The following is a 19631-nucleotide window of genomic DNA, read 5'->3' as shown; positions in this document are numbered from 1 at the left end:
AAGGGAAAGAAAATAGATATGGTAGCAAGAAGAAAGTATTTAAAAAGAGAAAAGAAAGTAAAAGTAAGGACGGTAAAGTTCATTGAAAGAGACTTATATCGCGAGGCTGAATATGTGACGGCTCGTTGCCAAAGTACTAGTTCCGAAGCTTTCGTCTATCGAGGATCGACGGGTACTGGAAGGGGAGAGCGAGCGAGCCTGGAGCAAAAGTGATTGAAAAAAACGAGGACTCTTCTATAACGTCTTGATCAAAGCAGGCAGTGGTTTACACCCTGCGGCGCGGCGTGTAGGGCTACCCTCGTAAAACAAGCTTGCTACCCTGCGATTCTGCTCGATGCGTTACATGCTCGTGTAGAAGAAAAACGCATGGTTCGTAACGACGTGAGCAAGAAAATGCCATCGAACGGAACAAGTTTACTCGGCCTGAATTAGAAGCTGAACTAGAGGATGTACCAAATGTCTATGCCCTGTTTCCAAGCTGATTCATTGTTATCTCGTTTAAATTACTTTTATTAGATCATCCCATAAGTTCGTGCCGACTTTTGTGTATACATTTCACGTGTCGATTTATAAACATACGGTGATAAGGGATCAATGCACTTGAAAAATGGGAAGAAGTTGTACAACGAGAGGGAGATTACATTTTTTCATGAAACTGAAAGGTATGTAAACGATCTTAACATAAATAACTGCTCGAAAAACGGAACGAACTTATGGGATGACCTAATACGTTGAAATTTCGTAATCCTGCAATTCGGAATCTTTCTCATCGAAAGTTGTACGATAAACGTTTTACGACAATGGTGAATCCATTATTAACGAAAGAATCGAAGCGACGATATCTCTCACAACCGGCGAAATATCGATTAAATATTTCGATATTGTAATAAATGTTTCAAGTATCGTGTGAAATTATTCTCAATTAATTGGCAGTCCAATTTTTTAAATGAGAGCAGCTCATAGATAATCCGATATCTAGATACCCAAAATAACGATAAATGTCGGAAAGGTTTGGAAATTTGACATATTCAGAATCGCAAGATCGAACGTTTGAAGAAGAGAGGAAGAAACAGGCAACAAGTTAAAAAGCATGCACAAACGAATATTTTCATTAGCCTTGTCGATTAGAATTATCTTTTCTAGCGAATAATTATTTTATGTAGCCCTGTTAAAAGGAATTTAGCTTTTTTCCAAAACGTCCACGATTAGTATTTCAAATAGAAAATGCCTACTCGTGAGGGTGTTGACTGCAACGAGTTCCATGAATGCAGATTACACGGCCGCGTCGAGTCGGCAGGATCGCTTTTTTCTCTAAGAAAGTAGATTCATTTCAGAAGAGACAGGAAATAAAGTTGAATATAGGAAAAGCGTCTTGATAAACCCATATTCCGCGCTCTTATTACCTACGAATATGTACAAACTAATACTAAACTAATTCGACGTAAAACTATTTACTATTAAAAATACAAATCGTACGTATAATCTTTTATCATGCTAAACCGTAGCGTATCCTATAATAATAATAATAATTTTATCCTATATCCTCGTGTTATTTGTTCTTTTTGTTCGTGGCATTTTTCAATTTCTATTTTGAGAATTGGAGTAACTGAAAAATCTATCTAAGAATCTGCTGCATTCGTGTACTTGCGTGTACGTAAATGAAACGCGCGAGATGAAGCGTATAGCATTGTATCGACCGTTTCTTATTCAGATAGTAAACTATAATCGTAGGTAACGTTTACGGGAAAGTGAAAATAGACATATAAGAAGAAATAAGATGGATCTAAGAATAGGCTGGACAATTTCAAAATATTTTATTATATTTCAGATATCGGATTGAAAGCATGATATCCACGGGTTAATTTCAGACTTTGGACAATCGACGTTTCGCCTGTATCACAACCGTATTCGAAACTTGATTCGAACTTGCAATTCATCCTATTCAAATCTCGCAATATACGGCCGTTCGCGCATTTTGAATCCGCTTAAACAGTGCGTGACCCGCAAATAATCGCATCGCGTTCCGCCGGCTTTCAAAATCAACTATGGTCAGTTCGGTTTAATTTTCGGCTGGGCATCGGTAAACTTTATCATTGCGTTAATTACCGTGCACCGTGGCTCGTGTTTGTTAATGTTGCACCCTCTCGTGCGCATTCGTTTACAGGCAGGAGTAAACGTTGCGGTTCGCATAATAATCTGCGTATCGCGTATTTATGAAAGAGTCCGTGCAAGTTTCTCCGTTTCCATGAAAGGACGATATTTCACGATATTTCCCGATATTTCCCGCAGGAGAACGGTATTCACGGAATCTCACTGCCGTTTCTAGGTGACGATAATAGCTCAAGTTTGAAAATCTCATGGTCTAATCGTATGCCGCGAACTAGACAATTCTCCATACGTTCGTGTATAAAATTGAAAAAATTCTAGTCTTATCTTTGTCTCCAATGTACTCTACTTTTATACACTTTATACAGAGAAATTTGCATAATTTCCAAAGTGACCTTGTTGTATCACGATCGAAAGAAACACCTGGTCTTAAAAGTCAAGGATCAGCCGTCAACCGTTAAACGTCGAGCAAACGCAAAACGTTCCGTTTACATGTTCGTACCGAGTTTAAAATCACGTTGTTCGAAAATGGTAGCGAAAAGCGGGGCGCGAGAACGCAGCAATTTGTAGCGCACCGCTAGCCCGGGGGGAAATCACTGGCTTGTATATACCTTATGCACAGCCGTAGGGGGTGTACAGTACATCGGTGTATACACCGTACACCCCGGTACTCCGGACCGTGGAGGCGTTAATAGCCGAAGGTGGCTACCGACAGTGCTTAATATGATTGACAGCACGAGCGTGGCTATGGCATATTTAGTGCGGCCAAACTCGCTTCTATAACGCGGTTATCCCAAGTTTAATTACTCTAACAGATATTCCGGAAACGTCGATAGCGTTTGGCCGATGAATATTCCGCGAAGAATGCATCCTGTTGAATTTAATTGTCCTGAATGACGCGACGGTACGCGGTACAACGGCAAGGGTTGACTTTGCCTTGAGCAAAATTAGATAGCGCGATAGGTTAGTACAGATAGAAGTATACGATTGCAAGTCTTTCGATGTACGATACGGTGCAACTAAAGCAGGGTAAACTCGAACGTGATCTTGAACGTAATTCGAGCGTATTCGATGAAGACGAGAAACCGGGTTTTTAAGCAGAACCGCGTGACTAGATTTCCTCGAGTAACAAAGAAATCAACAACGGTGAATGTTCTCCCTTGACTGCGATGAGGGATCTTTTAAACATTCGACTCGTTCGGCCAACCACAACACGGAATATATCATGCCCTTAACCTGAATTTCTTTTTTCCAATTACCTTTCAAGCTGCAGGTCGATATGGAACCGGAAAGGGTCTTGGCGTGATTGGTCACGGCCAACAGCAGAGGCGTGGCAGTGATGAAGCTCTTGGACTTCGGTACGAACCCCTTCTGTACCGCATAGCTACGTGTGCGTCGCCGGAAGATCGGCGAGTCGAGGAAACTGTCGTCGTACTGCGGCATTTTAAGAAGCTACTCCATTAAGAACCACGATGGATCCTCGTAACACGGATCGCAATCGGTGTCCATCCCGGTTTCACTGGGTTTTTCGAGCACAATCCTTTTTCTCATATTGTACCAACGATAAAGCACATTGCACAATTTGATGGGTAACTGGAGTTATCGAGTTATCAGCGAATTGGAAATTTATTGATCGTAGTTGGTCTTTCTTGAAATTGCTGTTTACACAGATTCTTTATTTACCACTGCCGCTATTAATATTTCAGCATTTGTCTTTGCGTAAACAAAGGAAGAGTGTTTCATTGATTTCAACGTAGATTTATTAATTTTTCGTTGGAACGTAAGCGTTAAGAGCTAATCGCCACTGGCTATAAGAATGAATTGCTTGATAACGACGCAATGGTAAAAGCGATAAAGCGAAGCAGCACCGCGATAAATATACCAAGTAGCACGCGAAGAATATATATCGTGGACGCAGGCTGACGGTTCTTTTTTTGTTTCTCATTCTATCGCATAGCACGTTGTACCACGAATTCGTTGGACTTAACGCAAAAACAGCTCGATGATCCGTTCTTTCAACAGACACACGCATACACGGTAGAGAACGATAGTACCAGACTATAGTTATCGATGATCACTATCGAACAACAGCAACGTTTCTTAAGCTTATTAAGAAACACCCGTATGTAATTATACACGCATGATCTCACGAATAGTTGGTATATTTAGCAAGTGACTACAAGTTCATGCTGTATACTGTAAACAGATAACACCGGGCGACGATACACCGTTTCTTGAACTTTAATTCTACGCTGACAACGAGTGGCGGATAATTTATAATTGACGATAAGCGATATAATTTTAAGATATGCTCGTGCTTGAAGAAATGCGATTATTTAGGATTTAGAGTAATTCGCATAACGGTTAATAGGAAATTTCCAAGCTCACTCTATGGTATATATGTGAAAATAGGAAACGAATGAATTTTGAAATCTTCTATTTTGAAATGTTTTATTTCATAATTTTAACATGCTTCGTCGTATTTTATCGTTTTATCGTGCAATTAAATCGAAATAAATTTTGGATGCATGTAGTTTAGAGTAAAAGGTTGGAACGGTAAGAATTGCAACGAATTCGAACGGAGATTGCACCGTGCTTCGTGAAATTATCGTTGAACGATACAGCTAGAAAAGCTGAAATATTTAAATCGAGCCACACCGATGACAGTATCGCGCCTAAATATACGTACTATGTTACATTTAGCGATGTCGAGTACATATGTGTAATATATATGTACTATAGCAAAGTGGAGTATGTACCGAGGCACATTCGAATTCCAGGATGTCTATTTTAACGCGACGGATCTTCCGTTACGATTTCTTACCGCGCTTCCTAGATTTTCATGCAACCTCGCAGATACGATAGTAGCAATACGATATTACCGCGTTTGCTCTATGCTATCATCGTGTAAACGCGATAATATCAAATTCGATAGTACGAAATTCGAATTATTTCGAGCGATCCATCGATGAAACAACTCGAAATTATACGTATGTATGATTATTTTTATAATATATTTATTTGGTTCAACGTTCACGTTGGCAAAAAAGACGAAATGGAAATGTTTCAATGGCAAAAAAAAAAAATGAAAAATTAAATACTGTATCAAGTGTAATTATGCTACGCGATAAAAGCATTGGGTTTCTAATTTGCAGAAAGTATCGATGCTCTTTTTTCTTTTTTTTTTTTTTTTCTTTTTTTCTTTTGTTCCTTTTTCTAGACCGAGCAGATCAATGTACCCGCGTTGCCTGATAAACTGTGAAATATAACCCACGACTCGTTTAAATTCTATAACAATAGTAGGAAACGTTTGAATCTGTTACGTTAACACAAGATGCCTTACAAACACCAGGGAAGATAGATATTTGGCATAAAAGTCTGCCAACGTAAAACAAAGTTTTAAATTTCGAATTACTTTGCAATTCCAAACAGAACTAATCTTTCCAATTCTTTGGTCACCTTCAAAAATCAATAAGAACTCAAACTCTGACTAAACAAGTCGAAAATCTTCTAATATTTCATCGTAAGGGTAAAAATCATGAATATGTTGTAACAAACATTCGTTAAACCGAATTCGATCTTGATCATATTGATTATGAAGCTTGATCAAACTGGATCGAGTTTAATGGGGTTACTGGTTGATAAAAATGCATCGATCAAGATACGTAATACGTAGTAGGTATAATGCGAAGCGGCGAGATACTTGGAGGTTCCGTCAGTTTTCACGACAAACGATCCGCGGTTGCTGGAGCGGCAAGTCGACCTTTTCTCCACCTTCGACCGCCCTGATCGCGATTCCGCCATCGCTTTTTACTGCTTTCCGAACGACTATGATTCGATACAAGACCAGGAGGTCGATCGTGTAATGTAACTAGTTGCACGCTGAACTGAACACAAGGACCAAGTTTTTCTGGCTTACTTGTTCTCGTTAAATTATCGAGTTTTCTGGCCAAATTTATTCATACGAGGCAACGACTTGAAACCTTTGTCGAAGAAATGAAACGTGGCTGCCTCGTTAGGTAACCTATTGGCGAAGTAAGGGCGAAACGAACCGTAAAAGAGAGAAAAAAAAAAAGATATATGTATGTATAGTTATAAGCTGGATAATGCAAAGAGAAAAAGAAATAGGGTGTTTGAAAGATACATGCGGTGTGAAACAGAAAGTAGGTAGATATAAAAAACAGTGAATAAGATGCGCACATATTCAATTAGAGAGGAAATATTTTATTTATTGGTACGTACGTATGTAAGTATAGTGCTATATCTTAATATACAGATTTTTCTATTGTTAACTTTCTATTATTAACAGGCATGTCGACAATAATTCTCGCGTTTCTCCTACTGTTAATAATGCGAATGAATGAAAAATTGATCATAGTAACGAAACAGTGTCAAATCTTGGATGATTAAGCTTATCGAAAATAAAGTTTGATAAAATAGGATATTCTTCCGAGAACTAGTATCATATTGCACGGAAGGACGAAAATTTCTTTAACTTAAACTCCAGTCGAATTAACCGCTTGGTATACATCAGGTGATATATCGCGAAACGCTCTAAATCAGCCTAAAACTTACTTATTCTTTATTTGTAACATGTTTTATGTTTAGGATTGGTCGAAAACTGATTTTTACCCTCAATATTCGTAACTAAAAGCACATAAAATGTCTCATATATCTAATATTTGTATGTTTGTAGCTGTCATTTCGGATAAAGGAAAGTGGAAAAGAGAAAGATTTCTAAAAATACAACATACTCTGTGTTTACAATCTTTTAACGCGGTTAATCCCGTCGATAAAAATAAATTTCTGTTATTCGGAGGAGCCGTGCTACTAAAGAGATATGCAAAATATCTCGTCTATAAATGTAAGAAGAAATGTAAGAAGTAATGTCACCTCTAAACGTGAACGTTTAGAGAAACGTCTGAAGCACGATAGTACCACGATCAGCGATCCTCTCTTAGCAATACGTTGTCAAATAACAACAAATTGGCCGACCTAACCCCAAGACGTTGGTAAAGTACCAACGTCCTAACCTAACCCCAAGAACAATCTTGACAACAAACCGGCGCAATTATTTAGCATACTCTTCGACAGCCTTGTAATTATGCAGAGCCGCGGGAATTTCGCGACGGACCGAAATTTCCTGATTAATAATAATCGTAATTAGCAATGATGAACTTGCGACCCAGTTATACTCGGCTTCCTGTCACGCCTAAGGCTTTGCATTATTTTTCGAGCTGGACGATCCGTTGGTGCGATTCGCGCGATTTTCTCTTGCGTTTGACGTCGAACGTCAAGATCGACAGGACTTTATTTTAGCCTGAAAACAATAAGACGAGTTAATGCCAACGAAAAATAAAATCGGGCGAATCGAGCATAAAAATTTATCATCACGGACTGGTTTTTTTTTATTTCCTTCCATCTGTCCCTGGTGTTTTTGTTTCTCCTTTGATCTTTCTTTAATCCGTTTACGCCCGATTAATTGAGTTGAAGTTTATTCTTTCTAATTAAATTTCATTGGATTGCACGATTAAGACACGGCCAATGACAGAATATTTAAATGCAACTAACGACATACAACTTCCATATTGCATGTAGAATCAATTAGTTGTATCTAGTATATAATAATTAAATAGTTTGCTTCTGCTGTTGATACGATTATTTCGTTTCATCCGTTAATCATCTTTGTCGCAATTTTGAAATATTAAATTATCTCGACTGGAAAAAAATGTTTCTCTTTAATTCATTATTTCGTCGGTTTACCTTCTAAATGAACCAATTATTTCCAAAGTTTCCAAGTGGATTGTTGTTTAATTGCTCAAAGAATGAAAAGTAATCGCTTCGATGTCGCTTATCGTCGTCATCTTTGACCGCGGAACGTCGTTTACACGGATTAAAACGCATATCGGTCGCTGCGCCGGCTCCTATTCAGCTAACTAATCGGGCCTTGATCGTTTATTACGCAGCATCTATGCGCCGTTTGCACCAGATCGTCTGACGTGTCGCGATCTAGGTCGTCAAGAGCATCGCGTAGATCTTTTAATCGCCACTTTGCGGAAAAACACGCTCGATCTCGGCGAAACGAAACGAAACGGGTGGAAGGAACGTCCGAAGAAGAGAGCTGAACATACGTATTTGGCAAATATCGTGCCGACTCGACGATATCGATTGAACGGAACGTTGGTTACGCGAATCGGTAAATTGCGTACGACCGCTTCAGTTTGCTTATGTACGTGTCGCGACATTTTCGCGAACGAGCTCCAACGTAAGCGGGATCTTTGCGCGTTAAAAATCTGTACGACGCGACATCGTGTGTCGTCACAATGCCGAATTGACTCGAATCGCTCGAACCGCTCGAACCGCTCGAACCGCTCGAATCGATCGAATTGTAAATGCCAACAATGAGTAAACGACGGTGTATAAATTCGGCAATTAACGATCAAGTATTTCGATAGGAAGACCTGCGAAATGTCCAATCTCTTCAAGGGCAAATTTATCAAGTCCATAAAGAAACAATTAGTTTTAACTTTTCACTTATTGGATATTAAAATACATGTATAAATGTTATTAAGCGAGACGTACAATATTTTTTTAAATGATCGAGAATTATATTTATCACCGTTTTGTAACTAAAATATAGTATAGAACATTCGCTCTGTTTAATCGTTTGGTACGATAAATTGAATTTTATATTTTATAATATATAATGCTTTTTCCACTTTTTTTCAAAAAGTTTCAAAAGTTTCGAAGAGCATCGATGACTTTTTTTTATCCATTGATTCGTATTATTTATTTGAAATGGTGGAATAAATAAGCTGCGATTGTATTAAACTATAGTCTCGATTACTTGCGGAACCCGAACGAAGAAAAACAATCAAGATCAACTATTAAATATAAAACGGAATTTTCGTCCAAGTAAACTTTCGCTAGTAAACTTTAACCGTGACCAACGTCTTTTACGTTTTTCTTTCTCACTATTCTGATCATGAGATCACTTAACCGTTCAATGAATTTTCATATTTTCGTTGAAACGTTGTTGTTCTTTTTAGTGAAACGCGTACACACACAAACCATATGCAATACCAGCAATTTATGTGATAATCTCTCTCCATATAGTATAATTAGAAAAATGATTAGTCAGCCTTATCTATGCTTTTCACTTTATTCGGCAACTTGTACGAATTTCTTTATCTTCTCTAAGAAAGAATCGTTATAAATAAATCTTACGATCCATTCACAAGCAACATCGGCAGAGTCCTTTCATTCAACGTTCAACTTGAAACACCGCTGTTATTTATCTCGAAAACAGGTAATATTGCACGAACGAGTGAATAACGAGTAAAACCGAGCCTCCGATCGAACAAATCAACGTTAGTTGTTACTGCGACACACTTTTACGTTTAAATATAAACGTTACTTGCATTGAGAATTTCGTTTTCAAACGCCAAAAGTAAATTCTCAAATTTCTTCGTCGCACATCCATTTCGAATTAGTCGATTTTAAAGAAAATCCACTTTACACCATCTTAGTAAAAATGACTTGTAAGTGAAAAGGAAGGAACGTCGAGCAATTGTTTACTTGGTGTAACCAGACACAAGAATTATCCCAGAGCTTCCAAGTCGTCGATCGTCAAGTGATTCGCGATTGTTGGTGGAAAAGAATCGAGAGCTTTACTTTCAACGACTAACTCGATACACGCTGTTCTCGATTTTTGAAATCCTCGGGAATCGCCACGAAGCGATAAACCGAGAAACCTTACTTTTCGCGTAACTCCAGATATTGTCCTAAAATCCTCGATCGATCAGCAAAGATTATTATCAAGATCTATAGAAAACACATTAATATTTACTACAATCTGCAGGTTTTCACGTAGGTATTTAATATTCACCACGACGAAAGGCTACGAGAAGATAAAGATGAGAATAAAAGAAATGTTACTTGCGATACGACCCGATGTACATTGTTGATTTCTAGTTGGAAACTCATCGATGAATTTATTACTCGACGAAGCTCCGTTTTGGTGGAAGATCGCGGAACAACTAAAGATTCGCACTCGGCAAGCTTTGCCTCTGATGTAACGCGATACATCTATACTACACACCATCAACCATGGAACTTGGATCAACGCAATGTGAATCGTGAAAAACTGATGTAGTTATCGTGGAGATTATTACCGCAATTTTACAAATCCATCATTGATTTCTTAATAAGCTAATCTGAGATATGAAAAGCTTTAGTATAGCGAATAATTGAGAAACATCGCTCTTAAACGTATACGATGTAAACTCGTAGTAAACTCGTCGGGCTCGTATCGAATTTGCGAATCTTCCCCTAATCTTCGTATTACAAAACTTTGTTAAACCGCTGATCATTGCTGCTAGATGTATCGTCTCTATCTTCGAATACAAATTAATCTATTAATCTTTACAATAAGCTTTCAACAATAAATAGTAGTAGATGATAGTGGACGATGTTTTATGTTTTAGTAAGAAATCTTTTAGCCCATAAAGTTTAAAATTGACAAAGATAAGGTAATTTTGATCGAGTCGCTCCGTTTCCGCTCTTGCAAACGTATATGTAACATAATGTATTTTTAATAGGACTTTGGTGTTGCGTTAAGAGGCGAAAAGATTCCTAAATGAATTATGTTTGTGATATTAGCGATTAATACAGCGATTGGCTGATTATCTTTTCTATCAACGAATTAAAGATGAGGAATTTTTACGTCTAGTGAATAACTGAATAACCGAATGCATCTTGTTAGTCGTGGGAACGGAAAGTTGATCGAAATTTCATACGAATCTTGATGTTGATTTACCTTGATTTCTATCGTTTTTCAAACTGTAAATCTACAAAGTTTCAACGAGATAACACCAATCTTCCTATATTTAATGCACCTCGTTTTATCCATCGTTTCCATCGATCCGAAAACTATCAATTTCCACGCAGTCATACGATCGTAGAAAAAGTAAGAATCGATCCACTTCACCACGGCAAATATATATCCACTAAAAAACTAATCACTCGTTAGAGACACTCTGCATCTATCTTGAACACGGATTGTTGCTCGCGTCGATTCATCTTCCATAAATTTCCTCATTGTGTATTTTCTGGAAGATTAGAATCTTTACTTTCGAAGTAATAGTCCATACACTTTCTCCAAAGCGCGAACAATTACATAAAACCGATATACCTACGTAAAACGGATTCACCACGATTGTTACAACCAAGTTTCTATACCAGCTTCTAGACTTGTTTAACGCAACTGATTTTTACAACAGTAATGCATCTTCTACGATTAACGCAATCAACGATCGAGAACTTTTACCTTCAGCTCTGTATTATCCTTAGGCAAATGTGTAATCAGTCTGAAACAAATTTTCACACCAAGCCAACACGATTCTCTAATCTGTGCACCGTAGTGTTCCTGAGTTTCCACCGTGCGCTGACGCGATCGGTCACAGAAAACTGATCCGGATTGATCAATCGGCTGAAATTCGTCAGGATCTTGAAAATCTCACCGAAAAACTTCACTGACTGACTGAACGACGTCGTCGTTTCGTTGTGTTCGACGTTTAGACGAGTGCGTTAGAGACGTCTACGAAAGAGCACCGAGCGTAAATCTGGTCCGCGGATCGGATTCCAAACAGGTCCGTCCGAGTTTAAACGACAGAGTCAAAGAGAGGCAAGTCGCACGCGAATCCGGAGGTGAACCGCGTCTAATACTCGTGGACCGTCCACTAGCAGGATCGCCCAGTAATATCTGTGACTTTGGCCGGGAAAGAAGGCTTGTCTATTTTAACGGGTCAGAGAGACAGAGAGACAGAGAGCGAGCGAGAGAGAGAGAGAGAGAGAGAGAGAGAGAGGGTCGCGCGCGCGCGTGCACAATCTAGCCTCGCAAAGGTTTGCGCGGTAGAGTGAGACACAAGAAAATACAAAGAAGAGACGAGACAAAAGGCCACGCACATAGGCAGCCGCTCTTACGCTCGTTCTTTATTTCGTCGAGCAGAGACGAGTAGAGAAAGAGAAGAGAAAGAGAAGAGAAAGGCAAGAGAAAAAGAAGAAAAAGAGAAGAGAGAGCGAGAAGAGGAGACGAGGAATTGAGAAGCAGAGAAGGAGGCGGCACAATTTATTTGCGGACCCCTGCAGCACTGTGTCAGCGTGCGATGGCTAGAACTACTTTTCTTCCTCCTCTTTTTCTCGTTTCATCTCGCTCGCCGTTCTTTGCTTCTCGTCTTCGTCGACGATGCAATGGACATTGTCATTGCCATTGCACCATAAATTGGTTTAGCTCGCGTAAGAAAACGACCGTGCAGATTATAATTTTCCTCCAATCAAAGCTTTCCTTCCCTCTTGTTTAGGTGTCATGGCTCGAACGATCGGTCACTTACCTTCGAACAAAGATCTCTGACTTATGGCTAATCACTTTTTCTTTTTTCTTTTTTTTTTTTTTTTTTTTTTTCGTTGTCCCTCTTAAAGATTATATTGCATTATTAATTTTTCTACAGTTTCACCGACAAAAAGTTGCAGGTGATTAAAAGAATTAACGGATAAAGTCTCGAAATCCCACCCTCCCCTCCACCCAGTGGCCAATCGACACGAAATTTGCGAGGGTTGATGGAGCTAGAGAGTAAGAAGTAGCAAACCCCACGTATAAAATTTTAACTTCAGGTCTCGGTTAATTTCCAAGATATTAGTAAAAAATTTTTAGCGTTATACATCGAATTCTGCCTATACAAACGTCATTGATACAACCGTCCCCGTTATAGTTAATAGTTATCTCGACGACTCGTCGAATAGCCGGTGATACGATATAATACAATAACGATATCGACCTCAGTACCTGTAGGATATTTCACGTAAAACAGGTTACTGTAACTTTGGTCGCCCAACCACATACGTTTCCTGTTCTATTTAAACATTCTCTAAAGTGATTGAGCAATCGAATGCTTGATCATTTTGACAATCGACAACTACTACAGCGAGAACGGTTGAATAGCGACGCATGTATAGGCAGAATTCGACATATGCTATATTCGAAACATTTTTTTATTAATATCTGAGGAAAACTAATAAACACTCGAAGCTTGAATTTTTTATTTGTAGCCTACTGCCACCTTTTCCTTGGCGTGCTTTCCGCGACTCTCAAATTTCATATCGGATCGTCTCGGAATTATAGCCGAATTAACAAACTTGTATCGCGCGGTCTCTAGTTATGTGAAATGTTTGCTGCCCGATCGTTTCAAAGAAATGGAGAAAATCTACTACTGATCGTAAATAGTATTTATCCGTAATCCTAGCAATACATTGCACGTAATGCGACAATGATCTTTTACAGTACTATCACGGAATGAAAAAAAAGCAAGATAAGAGAACGACTGAAAGAAATATATAAGAATATCGATGAATTACTTAACAATAGGTGTTATACTTAATTGATTTACATTTAAATCACTATCATTATTGTGCATGTACATACTTACATATATGCGTGTAACATGCAAGAAAATCGAATGAAATGAATAACTCGAGGGTAATATTTGTATACGCGACGTGTCAAATCAATAAAAACTAGGATATTTATCATAATTATAAATGTAAATGGCTAATAACTTATCAAAAACTCGTTCCTTATCATACTTTGATGGTAGTACTTGTACCTTAGTTTAATAATACATTACGGATAAATAAGAATAGCCTACATTTTAACTGACTTTCTAATTCCGGAAACGTAGTATAAAATATATAATGATTTAAGAAAAATATTGTAATTTGGAGATACCAATGTCACTTTCTCAATACTCGTACAAATTTTAAATAAATTGTCAAATTGTAAGTCCTCGAATGCTTATCGTCAAACAACTTTCCAAATACTCTTTGATATCTTAATCTCGATATTTTATCGTCTCGAACGTCGTTCAACTTCTTCGCATTTTGTCGCCTAACAATATCCTAATAACTCTGAAATAATAAGAATGAGAAATCAAGTTAAATTAAGATACTATTTAGTCCCGATACATACTACTACCTATTAAATACATTGGATCTCTATCATCGACTAAACGCAACAATTTTTTAATGAAATTCTCTGTATGCGCTTTTCTATGGCTCTAACGCGGCCGAATCTCTCAAAATTTCAATTCATATCGTTACATTCGTACCAAAATCATCGATTATTGTTTCACGAAACGATTAATGTCGGTAAAAAATCTCGTGTACGAGATAAAGCAACAAAGCGTCTGCAAAACTTACGTTCTCTATAAACGAATCCCACGACCATTGTGACTGGTCCAGCAAGCTTCCTACCGCTAGGAAAATTTCTTTTCAATCTGCTCGATCCTTTGTCGCAGACACGTTGTTGTATCACGGAACAAGAAGACTCTTTGGCTCAGGTTCGTTTCGCCATGACGATTACTTTGAAGGCTCGCGATTATCTGTATACGCGGAGATATTGAACGATAAGGAAACGATAATGACGACGATTAATTTCCGAAGGAAGGCGAAGGAGGTGTCGTATCGAGCTCAGTTAGTAGCCTCGATGCGACGCAACGTGTGCGTTATGTGCGTGCAACGAGAGCCTACAGAAGAATAAGACGCATGGGATCCGTTGGATCCGTCAGAACCTAAATTAGGATCAAGCGTAACACGTACGTCGACTGGTTTTCGCACGTGCACGTCCCCCTCTAATCCGTGTACCGAGATCACGTTTGCTCGACGAAACGTGAAAACAGATGCATATTCATGAATCGCCGGTGAATGTACCACGCACACGCTACAGATCCTGGTCTCTTCCTGACGCTGCATCGCATCGGTGCTTGATATACGGATGTATGCGGTATACGAAACCCACGACATTTGCCCCTGTGGCCTCGCGTCCAGCATAGCTACCGATGGCAATCGAGAAACACGGGCATCTAAGAATCTAATCCTAAACCCGATCGTTGATGACCAACTGCCTATGCATATGTGTACACACGTCTAATATAATATATAGGATATATTTGTTTCCTATTCCTGACGCTGTTTATGGTGTAATGTATGGCGCGGTATCTGCTTCTTGACTATCTTTACTCGAGAAATATAATCGATATTGTCGAGAGGTCGCTCTTTAACGAATTACTTACTTCGTAAAGTCAGTAGTCTGCTATGTCGTTGGATATCGCGGACTAAAGTTGAAATTCAGAATAATCAAACATTTGAATATCGGACATTTGAAACATTTGGAAAAATGGAATCGATATGTATTGAACAAATCTAACGTAACGAGTCTCATTTTTATCGTTATTCTATGAACAACGTCCCTCTGTGACGAAGGAAAAAGAAAGAAAAGAAACAGATAAAAGAGAAAAGAAAAAAAAAAGGAGAAAGCAGAGGAAACTGTTTCGCCGAAATTTCATCTTTCCAACCGTAAGACACGCACTTTTACATGCCAGGAGTACGTACCCTATATTTCCCCGTGTCCTGTTTTCACCGAGGAGATCCAGCAGGAGAACGTAACTGAGGCTGGACGTCGCATATACAATGTCAACAGAGCAGAAAGGAGAAAGGCCAGAGAACGCGTAGAATTTAATCGCACTTCGATCTAGCGCACGTTCTTACCTTTCCTTGTTCACTTTCGCCTCCCTCCCTTTCTTTTTCCAGACAAAGACAAAGTCGTTTAATCTGCTCGAGCATCGCCGGCTGCGAGCATTTACGCGACACACCATAGAATTATTTCAACGAACCAGCCGGTCTAGCTGGAAATTTAACGAGAGTACGCTTTTCATCAGGAATTCCCTGGCAAAACCGTGGATTTATTATTGACCGAGTTCACAGTGTCCAGCTCGTCTAACCGAGAGGGTACAATTTCTCCTCTTCTCCAACGTTCTTCCGTTTATGGCTATGGTAATTGTTCTACGAGAGTATTTATTCCTCGCGAAATGCGAGCTTGCGATATTTCGCCGAGAAGAGACTCGATCGTCCGCGGTGCATTTCTTGGTAATTTGAGATTCTTTCTCGATGTAAATGTTGTAGTAACTGGCAGGTAAACACGAAACGGAGGACCTTTTCGTCGTCAAATTGTTATTCGAGTTGATTTATGATAAAAACATTTAAAATACGTAGAAAAGGAATGCATATGTGGCGGCACTCGACCTCGGAAATTTCCAACGGTTTCGCGGCACAAAACGCTTTATCTTAAAAGCGCTATGCCGACAAGCCTTAGGTGTCATCGATATCCCTACGGCTCCTTCGCCGAATTTTCGGGAGAACGCACACGCGGTAATCGTCGCGGACTTCTAACAAACGCGCGCGATATCGATGGCCAACAAAGAAAAGAATCGGCGTGGCTTTTGAATCAAAGAGATTCAGTCTGCCCCGAGCTGCGAAGTGCGAAGGATTACGCGAAACGAGCGCCCGACTTCCTATAACCTGCGTCAAGCATTGATCGTTACCAAGCGTTGTTAATTGTTAATTGTTGTTTGTTGTTAGTTGTTATTGAACGTCAATTGTTACTAAGTTAATAAACGCCTTTTTCTTGTTGGAACATCTGAGCATTCCTTCTACACCTATCACGACATACCACTTCACATATAATGTACAAAATTCTAATGTAGAAATAGATCAGTTGGAAAAAAAAGCTTTTGCTACTTTCGACGACTTGACGCGATGGTAAAAGTGTATTAAAAGTTTGTTAATCGATAATAACTGTAACTTTGTTGACGTCTTTTTCTCCGCGTAACGTTTGTAACCCGTTGATAGATCCGGCGGATTTATTTTTCAGATGCGAAAGACCATGCCACAACATGAGAGACGCACCACGATTTCAACCGGCAACAAATCAACTCGCATTAAACACAATTACCCAACGACAGATGACGTAGGGTATATACCGAGTTAGTTGCTACTACTAGCTATCCGACGAATTGATCAAACTGCCTTTACTTGAAGAATATCTACCCGTCACCAGTCCTACGTGGTCGAACATATCAATTCCGATAAGTAGCACTTATTATAATAATAAAATAAAAGCGTTAGATATTCTGCGGCCATTTTATTACGCGTTCAATTTACAATTAAAAAGAGAAAGAAAGAAAGAAAGAAATTTACATCACCATTTTATGATAATATAAAGTATCAAATTGCTGCCTAAATTACGTCGAATAGATAATAGTGTGTACATTTCGTTAATAATTTATGCATGTATTTTATCTTGTACAGTATAAATTTTGTCCGATGTTTGTGATTCGATGGAGTATTAAAAGGCCGAGAAAACGAATCTGTGTTATACGAATAATAATAAGCAAGTTAATAGTAATGTCTGTGACTTGTTCGCCCTTTATATACAATATATGCATACCGTGTTATAATTACAGTTTCAAAAGTTATCAACATTCGTGCCAATAGTTATATTAATTATTTTAATTACCTTTAGAATATGTACGTAATATACACTTATATTCTCATTGTTATAAGAATATCTTTCGTGCGTAGAATATTGTTCGACATTTAGATAAATATACCTTCAAGATAGTGCGGAAAATATTTCAAAACATCTGAAATGTTCTCTGATAGAATAGTCTCTGACAGACCTCCATCTCTAATAAATACGCGTATTATACACTACGCGTCCTATTTAAATTATCTGACCACACCATTTTCTATTAAATTCGCGTGCAACATGTGTATATAGTAAAAGGCAACGTAACAACATAGTTACTGCTATCAATTGCACGCAGAGAGCAATCGAAATGAAAAGCCGCATACTCGATGCAACGCGACGCGTTCCGTGTAATTTTTAAACAACGTAAACAAACTTACGATTCTGACTTCTCGAGGCTTTAACACGTTCACTGCTGATCGGATCGAATTACGACACATATGTATGTACGTATGTAGTTTTCCTAGAGAAAACCTATAGTTTGAGTTTGACATCGAAATTGATATGTACTTTTGATACGCGTACCAACGGAAATATGAGATGTACGCAATGAACATGTTAATATCGTCGCATTCGATGCCGACCTACGTATACGTAAGTAAGTATGTAACTCTTTGTTTGAAGCGTGCGAACGCGAACTAAAAAAACTCGCGACACGGGCAGCTGTTCGGATTACATTGGGCTCGCCCCTGGCGCGTGGACGGTTTATTGACACACTCTCCAGGCGACCGCGTATTATTACCAGTGTCGTGCATCCGCCGCGTAACGTTTTTCAAGAAAGGAAACGATTGTCCTAGCGTCAGGATGAATCTCTACGGGCTCTATGGACTAGGAGAAGAAGAAAATCAACGATGCTTCCACCTCCCGTGCCATTCTTTCCACTCTTCGTGCGGTTCTTCTTTCACTTTCGCATCATCGGGCAACATTAGTCCTTTGAGATGCAGTTTCAAAAATGTGTACCATATTCCTTCGAACGACGATGCGATATACAATTTCCATTTATAGATTCGAACGCGAGAAACAAATTTCGTTAGTTTCGCACGAAAAATGGAATTTTTGAAATTAGAGCGATGCGATCTTGATGTGTCGAACGAAAGGTGAAGTTGTAAACGCGTTTACCGGGTGCAGTTACCCTTCTTTCATTTATAAGTGACATTCGGTGAGCGTGATGTTTGTTGAAAGGTACATTATCCACGTTTCAGAAAGATGCCCGTTGTAATCGTCAATTGTAATGAAACGGGCACCTGTAGCAATGTGACACGCAATGTGGAGAAGAAAGAAAGAAGAGAGAAAGAGAAACGATAGAAGAAGCGTGCTAACGCATATGCTTTTGACGTTTCGCGTCCGGTAGCGTCCGTGAACGATTACACTGCTAATATTTAGATTAACGCGGCAGTGACTATAGCGGCGTTCGAGGATGTTAAGCTGTGAGAAATTCTTGTGATACGCGCGTAAACGAGTAAGAATTTGACTGACAAGGGAGAAAAAGAAGAACGGTGACGACGGCCGGGTTCCGTCGTTGTTGCAGAACATCCTATACTTACATACTTACATACGTTCTCTTTGATCGCAGGTCATAGTACTTACACAGTATATCACTCACCTGCATGCTTCTCCGACTTCGGCGTGGAGGCCATCGCTAGCCGATAGTATGTCCTCTCGAGCCACGACACTATCTCACCATTTCTACGAATGATCGCATCGTAAACTACACACCAGTAACTGCCGCGGCGTTTTCAGTCTAATGTAAACCCGACGTGCACCGCTACATCTTCGTTTGTCAGCCATGTTTCGGGGCGCGAGCGCGCGAACCGCCATCGCGCGGTCACGATTCGAACACAACCACCATCCAGAGCAATATGGCCGGCCGACTGTCATTCGGGTGACATTTCACTCTATTTTCGATCTCGGAAGCATGTTTTCGAACGACTGATTTTTACAAGCGCAACATGTTCTGCGACTGCACTCGCGCGAGAATAGAAACCGCGACACTGGTTAACCCGCTGCGACGATTCGCTTCATAAGTATCGCCGTGTGAAAATTAATCGGAGGAGTGGCGGCGCAACGACTGACTCTGCTACGTTGGTACAGTGGCTCGCAAAAATCA

The 19631-nt window shown here is 39.3% G+C and overlaps 1 protein-coding gene across 13 annotated transcripts in view; it reads right to left on the bottom strand.

Moving 5' to 3' along the window:
- Window positions 1–19275, bottom strand: part of LOC126916264 (guanine nucleotide-releasing factor 2) — a 58864-nt gene extending 39589 nt beyond the window's left edge. For 5 of the 13 annotated variants that reach the window (XM_050721889.1, XM_050721891.1, XM_050721897.1 and 2 more), the window contains exon 1: window positions 3366–6040. In XM_050721889.1, coding sequence (XP_050577846.1) covers window positions 3366–3549 — 184 coding nt within the window. In that variant the 5' untranslated portion in view covers window positions 3550–6040. Of the gene's footprint in view, window positions 1–3365; window positions 6041–9333; window positions 10883–10924; window positions 11414–14358; window positions 14551–19127 lie in introns of those variants that run through there. The other 8 variants (XM_050721885.1, XM_050721883.1, XM_050721884.1 and 5 more) reach the window with 8 other exon arrangements.
- Between the last annotated feature and the right edge of the window lie 356 nt (window positions 19276–19631).

The sequence above is a fragment of the Bombus affinis genome, chromosome 5 (genome assembly GCF_024516045.1).
Source record: "Bombus affinis isolate iyBomAffi1 chromosome 5, iyBomAffi1.2, whole genome shotgun sequence".
NCBI lineage: Eukaryota > Metazoa > Arthropoda > Insecta > Hymenoptera > Apidae > Bombus > Bombus affinis.
The sequence above is the reverse complement of the archived record's forward strand: the minus strand, read 5'-3'. Positions and strand labels throughout refer to the sequence as shown.